Source organism: Salmo trutta, chromosome 20 (genome assembly GCF_901001165.1).
Source record: "Salmo trutta chromosome 20, fSalTru1.1, whole genome shotgun sequence".
Lineage (NCBI taxonomy): Eukaryota > Metazoa > Chordata > Actinopteri > Salmoniformes > Salmonidae > Salmo > Salmo trutta.
In genome coordinates, this window is record NC_042976.1 from 28724662 (window position 1) to 28746758 (window position 22097).

At 44.6% G+C, this 22097-nt stretch overlaps 2 protein-coding genes and 1 long non-coding RNA gene across 3 annotated transcripts in view; 2 read left to right on the forward strand and 1 right to left on the reverse strand.

Annotated features, from left to right (window-relative positions):
• Positions 1 to 14557, reverse strand: part of LOC115156302 (collagen alpha-1(IV) chain) — a 61487-nt gene extending 46930 nt beyond the window's left edge. The window contains exon 1 of the mRNA XM_029703752.1: positions 14338 to 14557. Within this exon, the coding sequence (XP_029559612.1) occupies positions 14338 to 14409 (72 nt within the window). The 5' untranslated portion in view covers positions 14410 to 14557. The remainder of the gene's footprint in view (positions 1 to 14337) is intronic.
• On the forward strand, positions 12260 to 13959 carry LOC115156338 (uncharacterized). Its single transcript, XR_003868222.1, has 2 exons — positions 12260 to 12802; positions 12938 to 13959. It is a non-coding gene; the product is annotated as an uncharacterized LOC115156338 (long non-coding RNA).
• A 48-nt stretch (positions 14558 to 14605) lies between the features above and the next one.
• The window catches only part of col4a2 (collagen, type IV, alpha 2), a 114553-nt gene continuing 107061 nt past the window's right edge, over positions 14606 to 22097 (forward strand). The window contains exons 1-3 of the mRNA XM_029703751.1: positions 14606 to 14842; positions 15198 to 15334; positions 15431 to 15482. Coding sequence (XP_029559611.1) covers positions 15267 to 15334; positions 15431 to 15482 — 120 coding nt within the window. The 5' untranslated portion in view covers positions 14606 to 14842; positions 15198 to 15266. The remainder of the gene's footprint in view (positions 14843 to 15197; positions 15335 to 15430; positions 15483 to 22097) is intronic.

The following is a 22097-nucleotide window of genomic DNA, read 5'->3' on the forward strand; positions in this document are numbered from 1 at the left end:
AAAGCGGTTGCGTCACGGAGTAGTGTATCTATAACTCTTTCAATAACTGTTGTAAATTTTATCAACGTTTATGATGAGTATTTTTGTAAATTGATGTGCACATTCACCGGAGTTTTGGTGGGAATAAGTTTTCTGAACATCACGCGCCAATGTAAAATGCTGTTTTTGGATATAAATATGAACTTTATCAAGCAAAACATACATGTATTGTATAACATGAAGTCCTATGAGTGCCATCTGATGAAGATCATCAAAGGTTAGTGAATATTTTAGCTGTACTTTTGGTTTTTGTGATGCATGTCCTTGCTTGGAAAATGGCTGTGTGGATTTTCTTGTGAAGTTTATGTCCTAACATAATCTAATTTTATGCTTTCGCCGTAAAGCCTTTTTGAAATCGGACAATTTGGTTAGATTAATGAGAGTCTTATCTTTAAAATGGTGTAAAATAGTTGATTGTTTGAGAAAATGAAATTATGATATTTTTGCTGTTTTGTATTTCGCGCCATGCTGTTTCACTGGCTGTTGAATAATGTGGGACCGTCACGTCCCACCTAGCCCAGAGAAGTTTTAAGTGGGAAGGCCCCTTATCCTTGGCTTTTAAGCTGGCAAAGAGGAGAAGGGTCTGCCTCACTCTCCTTTTAGAAAGCTCTGGAATCTGGAAAAGGGAGCACATGAGGAGTGTGTGGGTGTGTGTCAGTGACCTCTGTGACTTGGGAGAGACCCCCTACCAAACAAACACTCACATTAACTCATCTATTACTTTACCTACCTTTCTCTTACACAATCTGTATCTCATGTTCTCACTCACTCTGTCTCTTTCAGCAAAACATTTTAGAAATAATGTGTGTTTTGATCCCATACAGGAAATATCCCATCTCCCAAACAAGGAGGAGGAGGCGGGGCCTTCAGGTCAGCGAGTGTGTGACAAGAGGTTATGTCAGACCAACGCCCATGTTTACTTTCAATGATCACACCAGAGGTGTATTCATTACGCAGATTCTGTTGCAAAACGTTTACTCTCAACCGTTTACCTGAAATGGAAAACGTTTCGCAACGAAAATGAGAGTTTCTACTCCACATATTCAGGTAGGTCACTCCGTTTCATTCCGTTTTCTCTGTTTGGTTCTTATAACGGTAAATGGTTTCCATTGCAAGACATAATAAATACACCACAGAATAAAGGCTCTGGCAACAGTCCTCTGATATTAGCTCCTCCTGGAATGCAGAAGTTAACCAATATGTGAGATGTGGAATCAAGAGGGATTTGACAGTAAAAAACATATCCTTTTTATGGGAGTTATGGTTTCAACAGACCCTGTTTTGTATTGTCCAAGAAGGTAATATGAGAACATCATTAAGACACTTCTGAAATCCTTCTGGTTGACCAGGACTGGCCAAGAAACCACCAGTTTAAATATTTATCCAAGGAACCATCTTGGAGATCTATTGAAAGAGAAACAAAGAACTCTACTGAAGCCAGTGAGGTACTTATAGGGAGAAACAGAGGAACACACTAATGGGCTGACTCAGTGACTCCATATGGGTGTATACAGGTGTCTGCTAGACCATTTGGACCATAGCTACAGGAGCAGTTCCATTGTCCAAAAGTGTGTGTGTGTGTGTGTGTGTGTGTGTGTGTGTGTGTGTGTGTGTGTGTGTGTGTGTGTGTGTGTGTGTGTGTAAGGAAAGTGTTTGTTGCCATGGAAGGAATTACCCTGACGCAATCACCTCTGACATGGGACCAGGTCCACATGGAAACAAATAGGTCAAAACAAAGCCTCTAAGGAAAACGAGTGGAGTGGAAACAGACAGAGGGCGAGAGGGAGAGAGGGAGAGAGAGGGCGAGAGGGAGAGAGAGGGCAAGAGATGCTTCATAACTTCCTCCATTTCCCCATCTCTCCCAGACCCCTCCAGCCACCACTACAGAACAGTACAGCTGATTACTATTAAAACTATTACCATACCAGCCACATCTCTTAGATGCTTACTCAGGGCTGCCAGTTCCCCTGTTTGTCTTTACCTGTAGTCATCACTAGGGCTGTGTATTTTTTCCATTGCAAAAAAGAAAACACAAATCAGATCAAACTTCTTGGTCCTTAAAAATACCTGCTGTATATAAAATATTGGGTGCTCTAGTCTGGATGACAACATAATGTTGTTGTTTGTTTGTTTCCAACAAAAATCAGTTTTCCTAAATAAGTAAAATCCACTTTGTGTTTTGTTTCCTTGCCACGATACTGACGAGTATTGCAATACTTGTATCATCTAGTGAAGGGGGAAATATCAATAGTTCCAGAACAACAACCATCTCTGCAACACTCCACCAATCAGGCCTTGATGGTAGAGTGGCCAGACGGAAGCCACATGACAGCCCACTTGGAGTTTGCCAAAAGGCACCTAATGACTCTCAGACCATGAGAAACAAGATTCTCAGGTCTGATAAAACCAAGATTGAGCTCTATGGCCTGAATGCCAAGCATCTGGAGGAAACATGGTACTATCCCTATGGTGAAGCATGGCGGTGGCAGCATCATGCTGTGGGGATGTTTTTCATTGGCAGGGACTGGGAGACTAGTCAGGATCAAGGCAAAGATGAACGGAGCAAGTACAGAGATATCCTTGATGAAAACTTTCTCCAGAGTGCTCAGGAACTCAGACTGGGGCAAAGGTTCACCTTCCAACAGGACAACAACCCTAAGCACACAGCCAAGACAACGCAAGTCTCTGAATGTCCTTGAGTGGCCCAGCCAGAACCCAGACTTGAACCTGCTCAAACATCTCTGGAGAGACCTGAAAATAGCTGTGCAGTGACGCTTCCCATCCAACTTGACAGAGCTTGAGAGGATCTGCAGAGAAAAATGGAAGAAACTCCCCAAATACAGGTTTGCCAAACTTGTAGCGTCATACCCAAGAAGACTCGACGTTGTAATTGTTGCCAAATGTGCTTCAACAAAGTACAGAGTAAACGGTCTGAATACTTATGTAAATGTGATATTTCAGTTTTATATACAGTATATACACACACACATTCACACACACACACACACACACTTGGCAAAAAAAATCTAAAAACCTGTTTTTGCTTTGTCATTATGGGGTATTGTGTGTAGATTGATGAGGGAAAAATATAATCCATTTTAGAATAACGTTGTAACGTAACAAAATGTGGACAAAGTAAAGCGGTCTGAGTACTTTCCGAACGAACTGTACACCTCGGATGTATGAATTGTTAATGTCTTTTTCCCATTCAGTTTCACACAACTCCCCCAAAACCTTCTCACTGCTCTATTGTAGTTCATCAGACCTTTGTTGATTGACAGATTTCTAGTCCAATCAGAGGGCAGAGTGTGCGTTTCACTAGCCAATCCAGTTTTTTTTTTGCAAGTGCGATCTTTGGCTGCGTGGAGAGTAGCCTAATCCAAGGAGACTCCGTGCCACAAAATCAGTGACAAAACTTTACAAAATCTGGCCAGATAATTTCAAGTAATCAGTCTAAGTTGAGTCCCGAGTCTTGAGGCTTCAAGTCAAGTCTCAAGTTGTTTTATTTTCTATTAAGTCAAGTCATCAAATTTGTGACACGAGTCAGACTCGAATCCAAGTCATGTGACTCGAGTCCACACCTTGCTTTTATTGCAATGACTGATCAAAATAAATTCTCATGCTCTCTCGTCTCTCTGCAGCAGACATTTATTTTATTTATTTTATTTCACCTTTATTTAACCAGGTAGGCAAGTTGAGAACAAGTTCTCATTTACAATTGCGACCTGGCCAAGATAAAGCAAAGCAGTTCGACAGCATACAACAACACAGAGTTACACATGGAGTAAACAACATACAGTCAATAATACAGTAGAAAAAAATAAGACTATATACAATGTGAGCAAATGATGTGAGATAAGGGAGGTAAAGGCAAAAAATGCCATGGTGGCAAAGTAAATAAAGTATAGCAAGAAAAACACTGGAATGGTAGATTTGTAGTTTGAAGAAAGTTCAAAGTTCAAATCTAAATAATATGGTGCAAAGGAGCAAAATAAATAAATACAGTAGGGGAAGAGGTAGTAGTTTGGGCTAAATTATAGATAGGCTATGTACAGGTGCAGTGATCTGTGAGCTGCTCTGACAGCTGGTGCTTAAAGCTAGTGAGGGAGATAAGTGACATACATACATACATACAGAGCAATATGTTTTGAACATCAAATCGCAATACATACAGAATCGTGAGCTGCGAGATTGGCACCTAAGTATCGTGATAATATCGTATCGTGAGGTCCCTGGCAATTCCCAGCCCTAGTATATCGTCCCGGCCCTAGTGATCACATACACCCAGTCTACAACCCTACATTATGACATTAGAGACCACTACAACTGACATGCACCACTGTTCTCATGCCTGTTCTTTGTTGAAGGAGATGGGAATAGAGATAACAGGGATTGATGAGTGGCTCTGATATAGGTTCAGTTAAAATGATAAATCTGTCTTCACACTGGCTCAACAATGCATAGAGGGCATATTATAAGACAATACTGTACATGTCTATGGATGCTTGTGACCCAGAGATTGAGATATAAAGTAAGTAAATACAATCATATGACTGGCTTAGCTTGTCAGATACCACAACAGAACGCTCAGGAAATCTGCAATATAATAGAATCATATCAAGCTGAATAAATGAATAGTCCAATAAGCCGACGGGGCGAAACATCAAGCAACAACAAAAAGAAGGGCAACGTTGAGAGAAATGAATTGAGCATCTGTTCTTTAAGGAAAGCGGAATAAAGAACCAGTCATGGCTATGTCAGTGTTCTCAGGTCGTGTGAATTAGAGCCTACAGTCACTCACATGACAGAGAGAAGGACCATAACAGGAATCTGCTCTCACAAATCACCATGCTTCCATAAGAACTAATAACATGTCTGATGTATGGTAAAGTAACTATACACCAGTGTGTGTGTGTGTGTGTGTGTGTGTGTGTGTGTGTGTGTGTGTGTGTGTGTGTGTGTGTGTGTGTGTTTGTGTGTGTGTGTGTGTGTGTGTTGCAAAGTACAGTAGCCATATACCAGTCAGGCTTGAGTGCATAACCTTATGGTCCAGACAACAGAGGATATGAGGGGTGACCGCTAAAACATATTACACAAGCAGACCTTTCAACAGGTATCAGTATGTTCTGTACAGCAAAATGATAAATGTTGCTCTATTTTTCTAGACATGGGCTGGGTGGTTAGTATGTCTACCACTTTAAAACATAACACTGACAAAACATGGAGATGATTTGACTCTTTTCTACTTTAGGTGTGTCTATGTCCATCCAATCTCACCTCAGCTTCAAAACACACACCCTTCCACCTTGTCTTACAGTGTTTCCCCATATATTTTTTTAAGGGAAAACAGTGTTTTAGGCGTGGCAAAGGCCCCCAAAGCAACATAATGGGCTAATGGCAATAACAATTATATTGAAGGAACAAAGCTATTTGAAGGGGCCCAGTCATGGAGGGTGACGAAAGGGGAAATTATCTCTTTCAGAGGGGAAGGGAGGGACAGAAGGAAACATCTCTCTCAGAGGGGAAGGGAGGGACAGGGGGAAACATCTCTCTCAGAGGGGACAGAGGGGACAGAAAGTCAGGAGGTTCACCTCTGGTCCTCCCTGTCTGAACCTAAACCGCTAACCCTGGGCTAACCCCATGAGCTCACCATGTGACCCAGTTACACACGTGAGGGGTGTGGGGCGTAGGGAGTTGTGTGTGTGTGTGTGTGTGTGTGTGTGTGTGTGTGTGTGTGTGTGTGTGTGTGTGTGTGTGTGTGTGTGTGTGTGTGTGCATGTAAGTTATCACTCCCTCCTTATTCACTGCATTCTCTGAGCTTCACAGACAAACAGCTGCACAAACAAGCCAAAAACAAAACAGAAACACAGTTCTGGCTTATGAAGGACAGATCTCAAGAAAGACATCCAGACAGCTGTCAATTCATCAACAGAACAGTATGTGCTGTGTAAGGCAGGCATTACAAATCTGTGCAGCCAGAAAGCTTCTATTAATTAGATTTTATTTGTATGGTGATATTTAGTCCCGTGTAGCGCCAGGGTTGTGGGTTCGATTCCCATGGGGGATCAGTACAAAAAAAGAATTAAAATGTATGCACTGTCTGCTGAATTATTAAAAAAAGCCAGAGCCTGGGAATCTGCCTGGTGATTCCAAAAGTTGAAAGGTAACAGAGAAATATCCCTAATGATGAGCCATGACCTGCACATTCCCTTAAGAGCCTGAAAAGGTTACAACTACTTAATAATGTCACAGGTTAAAGACTTGAGACCTAGCCAACGTGTTCTAGAAACACACAACATAGATAATAAGCCAGTCATGAACTAAACTGATGGGAGATGTGGGGCAGAGGAGAAACAGACGGGCCATTTATCTGTAACATTTTAAAAAGTATTATTTATAACAGAACATCAAAGAGTGTAACATAACATTTAGAAAGGAGAGAGAGTCAAAAATAGAAATGGCTCATGACCGATGTGAATTTTGATAGTTGCCATGGAGATGTCCTAAGTTGTTTTAGAAACTGGACACAAACTAAGCAAATGTTCCCTTCTTAGGCCAGTTCAAATATCCATCCGTCTGACACACTCACACACACAATTACACAAACAGTGTTTTCCATTTACTGACCTGGTCACAGACTCCAATAACAAAAGCTTCCCCGTGTTACTCACATGTAACTCTAAGACACCCATTTCTATTCTGCCTGATTCATAAATGATGTTACTGTGACCCCTGAGCCTTATCCTGGTCTGGTCTCCATATCTGCTCTAGTAAGTAGAGGCTGGGGTGACCTATGGGGTCTAAAAATGACAGAGCATGGCAGAGTAGGTGAAAACACAGAACATTGCTTAACAGATCTAGTTAAGTCATCAGCCTCATTATAATCACCAGCAGAGAGCACCAGAGAGGGCTGAGGCAGGGGAAGGGATGACAGGGGGGGCTAGTAGACTAGGTCAAGACCCAAAGAGCTAGACTAAAGTCTCTCTCTCTCTCTCTCTCTCTCTCTCACCTACCCTTTTCTTCCTCTACATCAACCCACTCCTTCCCTCTCTCTTTACACCCCCACCCTTTCTGCTGCCCAAGTGTCAGACGAGGGGATGTATTACATCGTTACACATTAACTACAGCTGAGGATTAGGTTTCACCCACTTCACCCATAAATGTCAACACAATACCTTGGGACATGTTCACTCTAACCACTCTCTTGGGATAGCTGAGCTTACAGACTAGGCCTCATGTAAACAGAGTGGACCTTTAATTCTGTTGGAATAGTGGATCTTATAGAGTATGGGATCCTATGGATAAGGCCAGTTGCATATAGAGTGGATCTTCAGTTGGGATATGTGATATTAAAGACATTACTGATAAACTGTATAGAGTTAATATTGTGAGAGAAGACAGAGAGGCAGGTATTTCCATTGTCAGTCTGTGTGGGAGAGAGACAGAGGAACTGCATGTGCTTTAGTGGTACCATCACAGATCAGACTGAGCCTTAAACCAGGCTTAATAGAGGGGTTACGCTGTGATTATCCATCATCTAATCCTCTCCCTGCCTGGCACAGAGAAGGAACACACACAGAGGGGCATACCTGACACACTCGAGGACTGAGGGCAGAGGAGCATTAACTTGGGAGTAGCCCACCCAGGGATCCCTATGAAAACACATACACTACACACACACACACCTCCCACAAATGTAGGCATTTTTACAATGGGGGAGTCAGGTGTCAGGCATATGCTGTGTCTGTGACCTGTGTGTAAGCATTTCTTTGGACGGTGTATAGCATATGTATCCTGTACATTACGACTAATAAAACTTACCCAAATAATATCAATACTGTCTGTTGGAGGTTAGTTCCCCAGTGAGCCAAAATCCTGATCTTCTCAACCAACAATCCACATTAGCAAACAATCACACTCTGGCACACACACACACACACACACACACACACACACACACACACACACACACACACACACACACACACACACACACACACACACACACACACACACACACACAAACACACACACACACACACACGGTGGAGCAGGAAGATAAACAGCAGTAAGTGCCGCTACCTCCGCCTTGGCATTCCAGCCTTCCTCCCTTGGGAAGACCTCGGGAACACCATGATCCAAACAGGAGGAAAAACTAGGAATCACTGAGGAGTTCATCTTCAATTCCCACCACTCTCCCAATCCCCCCATCCCACACACACATCTTTTCCATCCAGTAATCTGTTCATCCTCCTGAGACTGATGACTCACTGGCCTGACTGACCATGACCGCCCAGGGAGAGAGGATTTGTAAGTGTATGCGTGTGTGTTAGCCCCACTGATTGAGAGGGAGACCAAACCGGAGGCACGTAAGTAGCAAGGTCTTTTCCCTCTCAAGAAACAAGCGATAAACACACGCAGAAAAAAACAAACACAGCTGGAGTACAGCCAAGCCACTGACCAGTATCACAGGACTTACATTAACCTAAAGGCAGGACACACGTGAAACTTATGGCACAATATTTCAGTCCAGGTCGGGTTTTTTTCAACCCCAAAATAGGGCGTCCTAAATAAGTACTTGTATTGAAAGGCCCAATATTCCTCAGAGAGAAATCTGTTTATCTATTGGCTATGTTAGTCTCGACGGGCATATGGAGAGAACATCTTTCCCGGGATCACAAGCTTCCTGCTGTTGATCCAAACACAGCTCCCGCGGGTGGGTCAGAACACTTTACGTAAATCCATACCTACCGCAGATCCAGATGAGCAGAAAATGTTGCAACTCTTCACTCTCTCCCTCACTCTTTCTAGCTCTTTCTTTCTCTATTCCCATGGTGTCATCCAAACAACAACACTATTGAATTCAACAGAACACAAAACGTTCTGCCAAATGTTTTTTCTCACACCCACGTTCACTTTGCCTTCCCCTTTCCTTTCCCCACCCCTCTCCCTCTTCCACCTCTCCTCAGCCCTCTAAATCTCTGGGGGGTAGTCTGTCCAGATGTACAGTGTCCTACTGTCCTCCTTCCAAACACACACACACACTGATTTAAAAAGGCCCATATTAGCATGGTATGTGTGTAGCATGGTATGTAGCATACATGTTTTTCTCCAAGCTCCCCTCATCATCTTCTTCCTCCCCCTCTTCTTCTCTCTTCTCTGTTTATCAGTAATTCTCAATCACAGACCAGAATTCCAACATGAGTATTTCTGGGAAAGTTTTCAGTGTAACATTTCTAGTTTCAGGTGTTAAATTAACTCTGTAAGTGTAAATTAACACTCATTTGTGTAAAATAAACAATGTGTTAGTGTTTATAACCAGTGTTAAGCCAAAAGCAATCATTATCATATTTCCCAACAAGCTCTATTGCAGGTAGATTTTTTTTATGTGATCAGTAGATGCTGTTGTTTCAAATTGGTCTCGCTTGTGCGTCACTATCACTAGCTAACAGGAAAGAAATCAGAGGGTGAGCACAGAGCGTAACTGGGCCAAGCTAGAGCAACTTGTGAAGTTGCTAGAGCTGTTCGCAATCCACTCTGACCAACTTGCTGACCAGCGACTCGGCTAAGCTAGCGCAGCTTGTGAAGTTGCTGAAGCTGTTCGCAATCCACACCGACCAACTTCAATCTGTCTGATGTGGTGTCGTGTCTTCTCAACCTTGAGGCACACTTGCAGTCAACTACTGTTGCAAAACAGTTGGCAAGGGTCCTCCTGAAGTTACTGTGTGAGCGCTTCACATGCGTACGGAATTCTCTGGCAGCCAACTTCGATCCAACCCCTGCAGCAGCTTTCCATATGGACCCAAGTGCGTCTCTGGCACTTCGCGCAACAGAGATGGCGCCACTGATGAAGGAAGCAGAGTCTTGTGTACTTCAGCAAATCAGAGAGTACAGCCGTGAAAGCAGCAGGAATCCCGCAAGATGCCAGCACGTTGAATTCAGCAAGCATCTCGACCACAGTTATTCAGAATTATAGCTTCCTCGCACCAAATATTCACACCAAATATTGTGTCTGAGGTCATCCCAAGCGTTCGTGGAGAGAATATTCAGCCTGTCATCAGTCTTGAGAAAACAAAGGACCACCTCTCTGGAACGCAAAGTCTGCTTGAAGATAAACCAGAAAATCTTGTTTGGTTGAACAGAAAACACACACACAAGCTGGCTGGCTGTCAACTGATAGATTTGTGAAGAAGTGTTGTATTGATTATGTTTTTGCTGCAGCTGTTTTTATTAACGCTACGGGGTTAGTCAGTGATATATGATTAATATCACATAAACATAACATGTTAAATGTGCCATGACTTAATTTGTGTACCTGATTCTTCTTACATCTACTACCAAAGTTTTAAAAAGCATTGGATTGGTGTAAACATGGGCAAAAGCGTTTCCTTACACCATATTTCTTGCACCAGTCTAGGCACTTATCATTTAAATCCAAGTCACATTAAGATTGCTTTATCATTTAAACCTAACCAAAACTATGTCCTGGCCATGGAGTTGTGTGGAGTCCTATAGTGGCCAAAAGCCTGTGTTTTTGGCTGATCATTGGTTGGCATGAGTGGTGACAGACGGGTCATCAGGAGGGATCAGCCAATTAATTTTACTTGTGAAGAAGAAAATGTACTATTTCATGATGAGATGGCCTCAATGGCTCCCCAGACGCCATTATGACACAGATACAGAGATGTTATATCTATCCAAGTCTATGATCCTGGCCCATCACCTTATTACTGACTGCAAGTGGCAAGAAGTGACATCCCAAAAAATGAACTATAAGCCTACAACGCATAAATGACTACTAGCTTCCCATGCATAGGCTACTTTCTGTCCCCAACACTAAAAATAAAAACAATCTAAATATATGCATCACAAAGAAACTAAACAAAAACTAGTAAATCAAGTCTGAAAACTAACTGCAACTGCATTTAAAATACAAATCTAACTAATAGAAATAAAAACAAATATTGAATCACAAAATTATAATAACCTTGCTACAAACCCACATGCACGCATGCTACAAACACACACACACAGAGATCAATCTGTGGGGCAGATTTACTTATTTCTTCTTATCAAAAATGTAAATGCAGTGTTAAAGGGATACTTCAGGATGTTGGCAATGAGGCCCTTTATCTACTTCCCCAGAGTCAGATGAACACCATTTTTATGTCTCTCTGTGCAGTTTGAAGGAAGTTGCTAACTAGCGGTAGCTCAATGACTGAAAGTCTGTGGTAACTGCTAGCATGCTAGCAGATACCATAGACATCCAGGCATTGTGCTAACACTAGTTAGCATTGGCTCATGAAACTACCTCTAACTTCCTTCATCTGGGTGCAGAGACATAAAAATGATATCCACGAGTTCATCTGACTCTGGGGTAGTAGATAAAGGGCCAGAACCCTGAAGTATCCCTTTAAGTACTAATAGACTAATAACACTGTAATTTATGTACATGTCTGCCCTCTATCCTTTCTAAACCTTCTTTCAAGTAGATAGGGGAGTTATGGCTCCAGTCAACCTGTCCAAACAGTCTATGTCTTGACAGTAATACTCTCTTAACCATCCATATACCACTGCCTTCCCAGCTAATGAAAATGTATAGCCATGTCCCTATGGATGGGAGGGGAGGTGGGGGGCTGCATGTTCAGCATTCTCTACACATTACCAGAGCACAGCCAGGCTGTGATAAAAGACACACTGGACATTTAAGAGGTAACAGAGAAATGCAATGTGAGCTGTCTGTCAGTGTATGGAAGTGAAGTGTTGGATGGTGCAGACACTTGCAGCTGATATAGATACACACTGACACACAAATTAACTGACCACAGGCTTCTATATAGTTAAATATATTTCTGAAAGCTTAGAGTTAATTTACAAACTATTAAAAAAGCAGAGAGATACAGAAGTAGGTATGCCATATGAACATACAGTACATATACACACGCTGCCGTGACTAGGCTTTACTTCCCCCCTGGCCCACAGCACTCCTCCCCTACTTTTTTCCATCAGCCCTTCTCAGGCCACCATCCAGACAAGGACCATCTAACCGCCAACCATCCGGAGCAGTTCAACAGAAGGAGAGACCAGACCAGACTCAGAGAACACCACCACAACAGGGGTGCTGAGGAAGGACCCCCGTAAAGCCGTGTTTCCCAAACTCGGTCTTCAGGACCCCAAGGGGTGAACATTTAATATTTTTGCCCTAGCACAACACAGAAGACTCAAATAATAAAATCTTCATGATTAGTTGATTATTTGAATCAGCTGTGTCGGGCTTGGGCAAAAAAAAAGCACTCCTTGGGGTCCAGAGGACCGAGTTTGGGAAACACTGCCTTAAAGATACCAACCTACGGCTGGAGCGACCTGACCACAGGGGACTGCCTCCATTGACCTCCGAGTCACTGGCTTCCAGGTGTGTCTGCTCACTCTGAGGTTGTCCTTCCTCCCCTCTGCAGATCCAGCACCAGTCCCAGCACTAGAACACTAGACGAGGCGCAGAAGAAGGACCAAACATCTATTCTTCACCCAAAGCGAGCAGACCACAGGGGAGTACCACCACTGACCTCCAGGTCTAGGGGCTCCCTTGTGTGCCTGCTTGATCATCAGGTTATCCTTCCTCCCCTCTGCAGGCCCAGTCACAGCACCAAACTCTAACCTTCACCCGGAGAAGGCAGACCACAGGGGAGTGCCATCATTGACCTTCCTCCCCTCTGCCCAGTTCCCGGTTTCCAGTACCTGTCCCAGCAGCAGACCACCAGACAAGGTGCAGAGGAGGGACCAAACATCAGACCTCCACCCGGAGTGGGCGGACCACAGGGGAGTGCCTGTGTGCCTGCTACCTTGTGGGCTACCTTGTGTGCCTGCTTAATCATCAGGTTGTCCTTCCTCCCCTCTGCAGGCCCAGTCACAGTACCAGCACCAACCCAGTTCCCGATTTCAAGGACCAGTCCCAGCACCAGACCACCAGATGAGACCGAACATCCGACCTTCACCCGGAGGGAGCCGGCCACAGAGAAATGCCACCACTGATCTCCGGGTCAAGGGCTTCTTTGTGTGTCTGTTTGCTCCTCAGGTTGTCCTTCCTCCTGCTCAACAGACCCAGATCCCGACCCAGCACCTACAGCAGTCCCTTGTTTTCCTGATCCTGGTTCTCGGTGCACAGTCCCAACACCAGAACCAGCATCAACCCCTTTGCCAACCCTGGATACAGCAGCGGCCAAACTAACTGCCACCCTACCCAACTGCTGCGAGCCCAGACCCCACCCCTTCTCCTGCCCCAACAAAAGGACACATACAGACTGCCAACCATATAACCAGACCAACCACTCAAGCAAACACCCCAATCTCAAGCAAGATTCCCTCACACTGTGAAATGAAAGCAAACATCCAAGAAATATGTATTGATTTCCCTTCTCCCCCGCTTTCCTTTGACTATTTGATTTTCCTTTTGATTTGATCTGCCCGTTTTAGCAATGATTTGATGACTTATTCATTTTATTTCTTATTTATTGAACCTTTTGAATTATCTTTTAAAGTGACTGATATCTAAATAATGATACTGTATTGATATTACATTAGGTTTACTGTAATATGAAATACAGAGCTTTACTCGTCACAGAGCTGCATGTAAGCTACTGTCAAAAACAGACAGAACAGAGCGCTCCTAGCAGAATAATGTCTCTGTAGAGATTCTCAGACCCACATTAAACCCTGTGACTGACCATGCAGCCTTGCTCTGGAGGTAGGATGCCAGAATAAGTCAGAGCAGCATGTATTGTGAAGGTGAATCAATTACATTCAGAGTATCATGATGTCTAATGTAAGTATTTTAATAACCAAAATATAATGAATATGTTTATATATTTGGAGCACGTATGTGTTTGTTGTGTTTGTTTTTCACATAAAAATCCAAAGAAAATCTGTCTATGTTTTTAATTGTAATTCTGAAGCATTCATTGGATGTCCAATATGATCCTGATAAATGGTGATAAGTCCTAAGAATTTGCTACCCTGAGTTTGGACATAACAATGTTTGGCAATATTCACAACTACTGCATAGCTCTATATATTGCAATATTAGAAATGGATAAGTTCCAATACATTTTACAACATAACACACGCACTCACTGGTCACTGCTGAGTCTTGGAGAGACATGGAGCGCACCATGAGTGTGCCTCACAAAACTCCAAACTCTAAACACACAACTTATAGCCTACTTCTCAAGTTGACACATAGATAGTAGTAACATAATACAGTTTGTACATGTTCATTTAAAAAGTTAGTTAAATTGCCCTTACCTTAGCCTCTGTCCGAAATATAGTGTAGGATACAGCCACCAACAGAACCAGCGTACCACTATGGACCATCATTGCGATGGGGTGCAATGGACACGTATGTACAACTGTGCCGAATGCCCACTAAAGACCACTTGTTGAAACGTTCTTGTTCTTCAGGGGGAATGTAGATTACCAGCAGATCATGTGCAGTGCGTTGGGCTGCATCTTTGCCCAAGACGTTGTGAGCTTCTGAGCAATGCAACTTGTTCTTGTTTCTCGTCCACCCCACCCCCTATTTACGACCACCCTCACCCATACGCACGGACACAGCCCTGTTACAAAGGACCACTTCAACTTTTGACTGTTAGGAGAAAGACTGCCCTCAGTCTATTGGTAATTTTGTCTGTACATTTGAGGATAGTGTGGTGCGCGAGCGACCGGGACAACTGTGCGGTGATTTGAGTTCTTGCCGCGAGACTCTTCCCCGACAGCGCAACACGTCCCTGGAAGAGTGCACACAACGACTGTAAGTGCTTTTTGTGCTAATTGTTGTCTCGTTCAATAGCTACAGACTAGAGGTCTTATGTTGTTTTGCCATTTCCATTGTTAATAGCCTACAGGGGTATGACAGCCCATGCGTAAAGCCTACAGACAAAGTCGCTTTCCAAATCCAACCATTCTTGAAAGCTATTTCTAACTGCATCCATTTTATATGAATATCATGTGTAAATCAATTCATTGAATAATGTTGTCCACCAAAAATAGGTACCTTTCACAAACGTTTACGCACTCGTGGGGCGAACGGTGTCAAACGTTTTGATATTCTAAATGTACTTTTATAATGTCCAGTTCAACAAATAAATGGCATTTTTTTGTCTCAGTTTCGTTCGTGGCCCGCCCGATATGCATTAGGGCAATCGCACCTGGAGAAGAAGATAGGCGCAGTAAGAATGAAGTTTGAAGTTCGGATGAGCGGGACAATGCAGACAAGACACCAGATTGAACTGAAGAGCCTGAAGTAAGTGACAATGTGTTCTCAATGGGCCCGGTTATGTGAAGCAATTGTCCATGTAAAATGTGTATTAAATGTGTATTACTCTCCCTTTTCTTTTAGGTTTCTGTTTCTATTTCTTTCCGTGGCCATCCTAGCATCAGGAGTTGACGCAGTAAGTTTTATTTGCAACTCTTCATGGGGGGAGTATTGTTGACAAGTCGTCGACTTAACATTTGAATGATTTAAATTGCGCTATTAGCACATGCATAACACGGAACCCAAACCGGATGTGCGCGTGCGCAATCATGCATACATTTATTTTGTCCCCCCACACCAAACGCGATCACCGAGACGCAGGTTAAAATATCAAAACAAACTCAACCAATTACATTCATTTGGGGACAGGTCGAAAAGCATTACACATTTATGCAATTTAGCTAGCTAGTTTACACTTGCTAGCTAATTTGTCCTGGGATATAAACATTGAGTTGTTAATTTACCTGAAATGCACAAGGTCCTCTACTCCGACAATTAATCCACACATAAAACGGTCAACTGAATCGTTTCTAGTCATCTCCCCTCCTAGGCTTTTTCTTCTCTTGACTTTATATTGCGATTGGCAACTTTCATAAATTTGGTGCATTACCACCACTGACCTTGTTCGGTGTGGTCAGCATGTAAGAGGGTACAGTAGGCCGATTGCGCATTGGTTCAAGTTCCAGGCACGCATTCAGCTAATAAATATGTTTCGAGGGGACAGTTGTGTGCACGCGTACATTTACGGTTATGGATGCGGATTTTCTACGGGCAGTGGGCGTGTCAGCTCAACTCGAGCATTTCTAGGTAATAGTTGCAGCCCGCAACTGCGGGCGTTCCTGCATATAGGCATTCCATTTGCAGGAACGCCCCCCTCGAGTATGCCATTGGTTCCTGCATGAATCAAGGGGCAGGTTCCAGTCTAGACGCACGGTTTCGACTGCTCCTACAGTTTTTGACATGCGGCCCAGAAAGACAATTTCCATAGAAGGCCACATAGAGTAGTCAGATTTAATAACCTCCTGAGACCCCCCAAAAAGTTTGGTATTTGCACTTTTGTTTTTAAGTAACATAAGTCAAAGTGTTTGGGGTGAGAAAAAAAACATGTTACCAAAAATGTTTTTGTCCTCTGTTGTCTACTGTAGTGGTCTTCAGGAAGTAAATATTTTTTTTAAATGGCATTACAGTCAATGGGTACAGTAGGTGAAAGACAGTTGAGGCAGGGCAATTTTTTTGTTGATAAGTTCTTATTTAATGTAAAAAAAATTACACAGTGATGACAACTCGTTAATCTATTCCTGAGATAGTCACTTACTAGAAACATTTTGAATATCAAATTCATAGAAATGTAATAATTACACACTTTTTAAAATGTCCATAAAATGTGCACATTGTTATTTATTTTTATCAGAATTGTTTTATTAGCCCAGTTGTGTTGTGACAAGGTAGGGGTGGTATACAGAGGATATCTCTATTTGGTAAAAGACCAAGTCCATATTATGGCAAGAACAGCTCAAATAAGGAAAGGGAAAAGACAGTCCATCATTACTTTAAGACATGAAGGTCAGTCAATGTGGAAAATGTCAAGAACTATTAAAGTTTCTTCAAGTGCAGTCGCAAAAACCATCAAGCGCTATGATGAAACTGGCTCTCATGAGGACCGCCACAGGAAAGGAAGACCCTTTGCTGCAGAGGATAAGTTCATTAGAGTTACCAGCCTCAGAAATTGCAGTCCAAATAAATACTTCACAGAGTTCAAGTAACAGACACATCTCAACATCAACTGATCAGAGGAGACTGCGTGAATCAGGCCTTCATGGTCAAATTGCTGCAAAGAAACCACTACTATAGGACACCAATAAGAAGAAGAGACTTGCTTGGGTCAAGAAACACAAGCAACGGACATTAGACAGGTGGAAATCTGTCCTTTGGTCTGATGAGTCCAAGTGTGAGATTTTTGGTTCCAACTGCCGTGTCTTTGTGAGACGCAGAGGTGGTGAACGAATGATCTACGCATGTGTGTTTCTCACCATGAAGCATGTAGGAGGAGGTGTGATGGTGTGGGGGTGCTTTGCTGGTGACACTGTCTGTGATTTATTTAGAATTCAAGGCACACTTAACCAGCATGGCTACCACAGCATTCAGCAGCGATACGCCATCCATTCTGGTTTGCGCTTAGTGGGACTATCATTTGTTTTTCAACAGGACAATGACCCAAAACATCTCCAGGCTGTGTAAGGGCTATTTGACCAAGAAGGAGAGTGATAGAGTGCTGCATCAGATGACCTGGCCTCCACAATCACCCGACCTCAACCGAATTGAGATGGTTTGGGATGAGTTGGACCACAGAGTGAAGGAAAAGCAGCCAATTAGTGCTCAGCATATGTGGGAACTCCTTCAAGATGGTTGGAAAAGCATTGCAGGTGAAGCTGGTTGAGAGAATGCCAAGAGTGTGCAAAGCTGTCATCAAGGCAAAGGGTGGCTACTTTGAAAAATCTAAAATATATTTTGACACTTTTTTGGTTATTACATAATTCCATATGTGTTATTTCATAGTTTTGATGTCTTCACTATTATTATACAATGTAGAAAATAGTAAAAACAAAGAAAAACCCTTGAATGAGTAGGTGTGTCCAAACTTTTGACTGGTACTGTATATATACACACACACACACAACATTTTGAATAGTTAGTACTCGGACATCTATCTAGTGTTTTCAGAAATAACTATTACCGATCATGAGCTTGAATTAACAACTGTTGAATCAAGCTTTGTTTTGTGTATTAGTTCATACACCATGAGTCGGGGAATTACCATACACACCTGTATGGCACAGCTGTCAATATTTTTGTCCTTAAATGAAACTCAAATGAAACAGCCATAGAGTTGATCGGGCTGTTGATTATGGCCTATGGAATGTTGTCCCACTCCTTTTTTAATGGCTTTGCAAAGTTGCTGAATATTGTCGGGAACTGGAACACACCATCATACATGTCGATCCAGAGCATCCCAAACATGCTCAATTGGTGACATGTCTGGTGAGTATGCAGGCAATGGAAGAACTTGAACATTTTCAGCTTCCAGGAATTGTGTACAGAACCTTGTGACATGGGGCCGTGCGTTATCATGCGAAAACATGAGGTGATGGCGGCGGATGAATGGCACAACAATGAGTATCTCAAAGTATCTCTGTGCATTCAAATTGCCATTCTCTAAAATGCAATTGTGTTCGTTGTGTTCTGAAGCTTATGCCTGCCCATACCATAACCACCACCGCCACCATGAGGCACTCTTTTTACAACGTTGACATCAGCAAACCGCTCGCCCACACGACGCCATAGACGGGGTCTGCAGTTGTGAGGCCAGTTGGACGTATTGCAATATTCTCTAAAACAACGTTGGAGGCAGCTTTTGGTAGATAAATTAACATTCAGTGTTCTGGCATCAGCTCTGTTGGACATTCCTGCAGTCAGCATGCCAATTGTACATTTACATTTAAGTCATTTAGCAGACGCTCTTATCCAGAGCGACTTACAAATTGGTGCATTCACCTTAAGATATCCAGTGGAACAACCACTTTACAATAGTGCATCTAAATCTTTTGTGGGGGGGGGGGGGGGTTAGAAGGATTACTTTATCCTATCCCAGGTATTCCTTAAAGAGGTGGGGTTTCAGGTGTCTCCGGAAGGTGGTGATTGACTTCGCTGTCCTGGCGTCGTGAGGGAGCTTGTTCCACCATTGGGGTGCCAGAGCAGCGAACAGTTTTGACTGGGCTGAGCGGGAACTGTGCTTCCTCAGAGGTAGGGAGGCGAGCAGGCCAGAGGTGGATGAACGCAGTGCCCTTGTTTGGGTGTAGGGCCTGATCAGAGCCTGAAGGTACGGAGGTGCCGTTCCCCTCACAGCTCCGTAGGCAAGCACCATGGACTTGTAGCGGATGCGAGCTTCAACTAGAAGCCAGTGGAGAGAGCGGAGGAGCGGGGTGACGTGAGAGAACTTGGGAAGGTTGAACACCAGACGGGCTGCGGCGTTCTGGATGAGTTGTAGGGGTTTAATGGCACAGGCAGGGAGCCCAGCCAACAGAGAGTTGCAGTAATCCAGACGGGAGATGACAAGTGCCTGGACTAGGACCTGCGCCGCTTCCTGTGTGAGGCAGGGTCGTACTCTGCGAATGTTGTAGAGCATGAACCTACAGGATCGGGTCACCGCCTTGATGTTAGTGGAGAACAACAGGGTGTTGTCCAGGGTCACGCCAAGGTTCTTAGCACTCTGGGAGGAGGACACAAGGGAGTTTTCAACCGTGATGGTGAGATCATGGAACGGGCAGTCCTTCCCCGGGAGGAGGAGCAGCTCCGTCTTGCCGAGGTTCAGCTTGAGGTGGTGAGCCGTCATCCACACTGATATGTCTGCCAGACATGCAGAGATGCGATTCGCCACCTGGTTATCAGAAGGGGGAAAGGAGAAGATTAATTGTGTGTCGTCTGCGTAGCAATGATAGGAGAGACCATGTGAGGATATGACCGAGCCAAGTGACTTGGTGTATAGTGATAATAGGAGAGGGCCTAGAACAGAGCCCTGGGGGACACCAGTGGTGAGAGCACGTGGTGCGGAGACAGATTCTCGCCACGCCACCTGGTAGGAGCGACCTGTCAGGTAGGACGCAATCCAAGCGTGGGCCGCGCCGGAGATGCCCAGCTCGGAGAGGGTGGAGAGGAGGATCTGATGGTTCGCGGTATCAAAGGCAGCAGATAGGTCTAGAAGGATGAGAGCAGAGGAGAGAGAGTTAGCTTTAGCAGTGCGGAGAGCCTCCGTGACACAGAGAAGAGCAGTCTCAGTTGAATGCCCAGTCTTGAAACCTGACTGATTAGGATCAAGAAGGTAATTCTGAGAGAGATAGCAGGAGAGCTGGCCAAGGACGGCACGTTCAAGTGTTTTGGAGAGAAAAGAAAGAAGGGATACTGGTCTGTAGTTGTTGATATCGGAGGGATCGAGTGTAGGTTTTTTCAGAAGGGGTGCAACTCTCGTCTCTTGAAGACGGAAGGGACGTAGCCAGCTCCTTCAAAACTTGAGACATCTGTGGCATTGTGTTGTGTAACAAAACTGCACATTTTAAAGTGGCCTTTTATTGTCCCCAGCACAAGGTGCGCCTGTGTAAGGATCATGCTGTTTAATCAGCTTTTTGATATGCCACACCTGTTAGGTGGATGGTGTCACGTCCTGACCAGTAAAAGGGGTTGTTTGTTATTGTAGTGTGGTCAGGGTGTGGCAGAGGGTGTTTGTTTTGTGTGTTTCGGGGTTTTTGGTGTATGTTCTATATTTTCTATTTCTATGTGTTTATCTGGGTTTTCTATTTATATGTTGGGGTTTTGGAACGACCTCCAATTAGAGGAAGCTGGTTGTCGTTGCCTCTAATTGGAGGCCATATTTAAGTGGGTTAATTTTCTCTTGTGTTTGTGGGTGGTTGTTTCCCTTGTATAGTCTGAGCACATTACGGGACTGTTTTCGTTGTTTGTTTTGTATGAGTATTTTTTTCCTTTCTTTAATAAATAAGAAGATGAGCAATTTAACTGCTGCATATTGGTCCGATGATTTCTCCTCTTCAGACGACGAACTTTGTGACAGAACCACCCACCAAGCAGCGGAGGAAGGAGCAGCAGGAAAAGTATAGGGAGTCATGGACCTGGGAGGAGATCCTGGATGGGGCATGACCATGGCACCAGGTTGGGGAGTACCGGTGCCCGAAGGAGGAGCTGGAGGCAGCAAAGGCTGAGCGTCGGAGGTACGAGGCACTATATCCTCCATTTCAGGAGGTGAGGAGGCAGCCCCAAAAATTGTTTGGGGGGGCACATGGGGAGTTGGAGCAAGTCAGGCAATAGGCCTGAACCGTGCTTATTATGGAGAGCGTTTGGCGGTGAGAGCACCGTGCTATGCGGAAGTGCGCACGGTCTTGCTCATCTGCACGCACAGTCCGGTACGATCGATATCAGCCCCCCGCAAGTGCCGTGCTAGAGTGGGCATCCAGCCAGGGAGAAGTATGCCTGCTCAATACATCTGGCCAGTGCGTCTCCTAGGCCCAGGCTACCCTGCGCCTGCTCTACGCACAGCAGCCATCATGCTTCAGCACAGCCCAGTTCGCCCTGTGCCAGCACTCCGCCCGTGCCGGGCTACAGTAACAATCCAGCCAGGACGGGTTGTGCAGGCTGTGCGCTCCAGACCTCCAGTGCGTAGTCAAGGCCCAGTGTATCCAGTTCCTGCTCCTCGCACTAGCCCTGTGGTGCGTGTTACTGTTCTGGTGCCTCCAAAGCCAGCCCCATGCACCAGGCCTTTAGTGTGCCTGCCCAGTCCAGTACGTCCTGTTCCTGCTCCTCGCACTAGCCCTGTGGTGCGTGTCACTAGTCTGGCGCCTCCAAAGCCAGCCCCACGCATCAGGCCTTCAGTGCGCAGTCCCCGTCCAGAGCTTCCGGTGACAGTTCCCCATCCAGAGCTTCCGACGACAGTTCCCCGTCCAGAGCTTCCGGCGACAGTTCCCCGTCCAGAGCTTCCGGCGACAGTTCCCCGTCCAGAGCTTCCGGCGACAGTTCCCCGTCCAGAGCTTCCGGCGACAGTGCCCCGTCTAGAGCTTCCGGCGACAGTTCCCCGTCCAGTGCTTCCGGCGACGTCCTACAGTCCGGAGCCGACAGAGACGGCCCACAGTCTGGAGCCGGCAGAGACGGCCCACAGTCCGGAGCCGGCAGAGACGACCCACAGTCCGGA